Raw genomic sequence first — 5,000 nt, 5'->3', positions numbered from 1 at the left:
TTCATTATTTTTATTTTTATTTACTTCCACCCATCACTACTCAACTGGCTGGTGGATCAGTAAAAGAAATATAAAAGTCTAAATATTGCCTCGATGATTCATCACTGCACTACCAGCATCCATCACCACCACCTTTTGACCAGCAGCTTGTAATTTGGCACAGATCAGGTGGCTCAGAAGTCAGGGCTTGGAGAGTACTAGCCCCCTCCCCCCCAAGTGAAGTGCCACTGCCACCAGCAGGTCTGATTTGTACCTAGATTTGTTGTGTACACAGAAATATGCCTCATCCACTGTTGGAAAATGATCACGCTTGCGTTCTGTAGTTGTAATTGTGGGTATTTCTTGGGTCATTTTGCTAGTATGTGGCCAGTTGACTCTAATAATTGTTGGGGGAGAAGAGAAACATAAAACAAAAACAAAATAAAAAAAACAGGGACTGGAGCCCTTTGAACCAATATATTTACCAGTGCAACATTTCATCTTTTATTTTCACACCCACTGTAACACCTCTAAATTATGATATTCTTGTATGTGTCCTAAGCCACACCCTGCTTTGTTCATTGCAAAAATGGGGAAACTTCTTATGTGACTAGTTCTGGGTTCCTATATAATTATCATTATTATTATTATTATTATCTTCCTTTTTAAAAATTCAGTTACTTCGAATTTCAATTTTTCCTTTCTGTAATATATCTTAATCACTTTCACCTAACTGTGTAGTCATTCCCTCCTAATCCCACCAATTTCCAGCCTGTGTGAGTTTTCCTAACATACAAGAAAGGGGAGTAGGCGGTCCGTAACACACAACCTCAAAAACCATCAATACTAGGCTATTGTTTAACATATAACTTGCCATGTCTCATTTTCTCTTTATTTTATGATTAAAAATTGTATTCCCTATCCCTGTGATTTTTTTCGTTTTAGAATAATAGGTTCGTTATTATTACTATCTTAAAATATTTGTATTTTATTTACTTTTTTATTTTTATTATTTTTTTTATTGTTTTTTTGTTTGTTTTTTCTTCTGCAGAATTATTGTAGTAACAAAATGAAGATTTGAATTTTTTCTGCCTTTTTGTATTACCTTCATGTTTTGTTTATATTATTATTATTGTAATGCTTAAGGATTCTAATTCTTCTTTAACTCTACTATAACTACTGTTTTCATGGTCATTGTCTTTTTGTTTTTTTATTTGTTTTTACATTATTATTATTAATTTTTAAGCTGTGTAGGTCCAATACCGTCTCGTTGAACATCCTTGGGCTCTTCTGTGACTCACTAGTCATCCCTGCAACAAATAATATTGGAATCGCTATCATAAGGGCGACCATGTCATGAGACGCCCATAGGTAAGAGTTTTCATCCTCATCACCGAAGAGCCTGGTAGTCATTGGGACAAATATCAGCTTTTTGCCTGCCTCTCATGAGACTAGGAGGAATTTCATTTTTTAAAAAGTTTTTGATTTATAATTTTTCTGGCAGAAAACATGGGAAGCAGGTATATTTAAATACATGGCTGTTTGGTTAATTTAATACAGTATTCAAAGTAAATCTTTTCAATACAATTTTGTCAAATAAAGGTGTACAGAACACAAGCATTGTTTTTCTGAAACCTGTGTACTATATCTTTAATGAATAAAGATTAATATTGATTACATGCTGGGGTTGTGTATTAAGTTTTCCAGTTGTTAGGGTTGACAGTATGATAGTTCCTGAGTGCTTGTCGTACATGTAGCAGAATGATGAGGCTTGTATAACATGCAAAAGATTTTTTGTTAAATGATCTATTTATCTTATTCACTTTACTCCAGTGGGTCATGTTGAAACTTTCAGGAACCTCAGTTTTAGAAATGTATTTTTGCTTTAGTGGTCTGTTTCATTTAACCCATTGATGTCAGGAGAAGAATGTATACATGCAGTGTCCACTGTGATTTTATTTTTTATTTGTTGACCCAAAGATGGGTCCACAAGTGCTTTGTTACCAAGAGTTGGTTATTTGGCATGTCAGATGTCAGTTTTACTTTATTCTTTGAATTTTTTGTATTTGTATTTTATTTACTATTAATAACTATATAATAATGTCAATACTATTAATAATGATAATAGTATTCAAAATAAATATTAAAGTTGGTGAACAGGTGAACCCAAGTTGGCCTAGTAATGGACTCCTTTGAGACAAAGAGCTTGTGAAGCCATCTATGTGTAGACAAAATAGACAAAGAAAATTAAAAATTACAGTGGCCAGTGCACTCAACTGGAACTTACTAGGTTTACCTTCTGACAGGCACTGTCTATTGTGGTGATGAGGTCTAAAGGGCTGTCCACATGGGCAGGAATGATAGGTGAGCACAACAGTGTATACCTGTAAAGGTGACACCATGGGTGAGGAATCAAGTACTACTTTACCAACTAGTTTGACCTGTGACAATCCTGCCCGCTGATGTGGATAGGCCTTTAGTAATGGTAACACTACTGCTACTACTACATTTTCCATTGGTGTTTGGCTATGTTTAAAAGATAATTTTTATGTATTACCTTTATGCTTTTTGTTTTGCAATTTTTTTATTTTTTTTTAATGAACATTAATATTTTACTATTTATAGCTATTCTAATAATTGATATTGTCACTCCTATAAAAATCACATTCCTTAAAATGCCTTCATCTGCCTTTCACAAAAGATACCAGTACAAGTTAGGTTCGCGCTGCCACTTTGTCATATGTCTTGTCAAATGCTTTGGGATTCATAGATCAAGAAGACTTTCCCCAAATTTAAATACCAGGAAAATGATAAAGTAAACGATAAACTGGTTTCTCAATTGAAATTACTGTTTTATGTACAGCCTTGCATATCTTGTGATAATCATGCTTATAAAGTACTTTTGAATGTCTTTTGAACTTCTAATTCTGTTCTAATTTGTAATTAAGCATGCTTCTTTTTAAATATGTATTTAATCTTTGTGATCCCATAATTTATGATTTCTTTTAGACATGGGTGGGAGGGGGTGTAAAGGGAATAATATGTATTTTCCATTGGATTTTAAGGTCTCTCCTCAGTTGAAATTAGCCACCTATCCAAATCTGTTACTGGAGATACAACTTGTAGATGGTAGCACTTGTGGAGTCAGGTTATGTCTGACTTGGGTTTCACAACTGTGCTGATTCCACTTCAATTATTATTCACAGAGTTTCAGAAGTTAAATGAAAGTTTATACACGTATTTTTGTTTTTATTATATCCAACTTACAGTTAAAATCACGAAATCATGATACATGAAAAATATTAATTTTCTAATTACATCATGCAATGAACAGAATATACATATTGGGCTTCTATTTGCTTTGTCCATAGCTGTGAATATGAAGTAACACAATAACAAGGGTAAATAAAATGATTTTGGATAAATCCAGTCATTTACTCAATAGTTACCATATATTTTTTTGCAATATTACCTGAACAATAATGGAAAGAAACAAAAACCTTGTTTCCATAATATACAGGAACGAAAAAAAAACCTACTTTCCATAATATAAATGTGAAAAAAAACAAACGGTATGTAATTCTTCCCACTTCACTTGGTCCATGATACTTTAGGAATATCAAAGTGTTCAGTAAGAGAATCCAAATGTCTGTTGAATTCTTCCACTTTTTCCTTGTGTGTCAAGCTAGCTTTCTTCAGGATACGCTCGGCTTCCTGGAAAAACAAATATGAAGTATTTACAAATAAATATATAGACATGATTTTGTTTCCAAACTGAACCAAATTGTTATTTACGAGACTCCTTATTTTATTTGTCAATTAATACAAAGTTTGAACTAATGGCTTGACATGACGCTGTTCAAATAATCCATGATAGCATTCAACTGTGCTTTGGAGAGGGAAACACATCTTTTCTCTCTCTGTCCTTGATATGAATTTTATAAATCTCTCTATTACTCTTTCTCTCACTCTCTCTCTATTACTCTTTCTCTCACTCTCTCTCTATTACTCTTTCTCTCACTCTCTCTCTATTACTCTTTCTCTCACTCTCTCTCTATTACTCTTTCTCTCACTCTCTCTCTATTACTCTTTCTCTCACTCTCTCTCTATTACTCTTTCTCTCACTCTCTCTCTATTACTCTTTCTCTCACTCTCTCTCTATTACTCTTTCTCTCACTCTCTCTCTATTACTCTTTCTCTCACTCTCTCTCTATTACTCTTTCTCTCACTCTCTCTCTATTACTCTTTCTCTCACTCTCTCTCTATTACTCTTTCTCTCACTCTCTCTCTATTACTCTTTCTCTCACTCTCTCTCTATTACTCTTTCTCTCACTCTCTCTCTATTACTCTTTCTCTCACTCTCTCTCTATTACTCTTTCTCTCACTCTCTCTCTATTACTCTTTCTCTCACTCTCTCTCTATTACTCTTTCTCTCACTCTCTCTCTATTACTCTTTCTCTCACTCTCTCTCTATTACTCTTTCTCTCACTCTCTCTCTATTACTCTTTCTCTCACTCTCTCTCTATTACTCTTTCTCTCACTCTCTCTCTATTACTCTTTCTCTCACTCTCTCTCTATTACTCTTTCTCTCACTCTCTCTCTATTACTCTTTCTCTCACTCTCTATTACTCTTTCTCTCACTCTCTATTACTCTTTCTCTCACTCTCTATTACTCTTTCTCTCACTCTCTATTACTCTTTCTCTCACTCTCTATTACTCTTTCTCTCACTCTCTATTACTCTTTCTCTCACTCTCTATTACTCTTTCTCTCACTCTCTATTACTCTTTCTCTCACTCTCTATTACTCTTTCTCTCACTCTCTATTACTCTTTCTCTCACTCTCTATTACTCTTTCTCTCACTCTCTATTACTCTTTCTCTCACTCTCTATTACTCTTTCTCTCACTCTCTATTACTCTTTCTCTCACTCTCTATTACTCTTTCTCTCACTCTCTATTACTCTTTCTCTCACTCTCTATTACTCTTTCTCTCACTCTCTATTACTCTTTCTCTCTCTCTCTA

General features: G+C 34.0%; 2 protein-coding genes across 2 annotated transcripts in view; one reads left to right on the top strand and one right to left on the bottom strand.

The window, feature by feature from the left end:
* The window catches only part of LOC125045510 (ubiquitin-conjugating enzyme E2-17 kDa), an 18,403-nt gene extending 16,807 nt beyond the window's left edge, over positions 1–1,596 (top strand). The window contains exon 4 of the mRNA XM_047642808.1: positions 1–1,596. This exon is cut by the window's left edge and continues 300 nt beyond it. The gene's annotated coding sequence lies outside the window, so the exon portion shown is untranslated.
* Positions 1,597–3,213: 1,617 nt separating this feature from the next.
* The window catches only part of LOC125045518 (protein FAM32A-like), a 15,609-nt gene continuing 13,822 nt past the window's right edge, over positions 3,214–5,000 (bottom strand). Inside the window, exon 3 of the mRNA XM_047642822.1 lies at positions 3,214–3,693. Coding sequence (XP_047498778.1) covers positions 3,571–3,693 — 123 coding nt within the window. The 3' untranslated portion in view covers positions 3,214–3,570. The remainder of the gene's footprint in view (positions 3,694–5,000) is intronic.

This window comes from Penaeus chinensis, chromosome 3 (assembly GCF_019202785.1).
Source record: "Penaeus chinensis breed Huanghai No. 1 chromosome 3, ASM1920278v2, whole genome shotgun sequence".
Lineage (NCBI taxonomy): Eukaryota > Metazoa > Arthropoda > Malacostraca > Decapoda > Penaeidae > Penaeus > Penaeus chinensis.
This window is presented reverse-complemented; position numbering and strand designations above follow the sequence as displayed.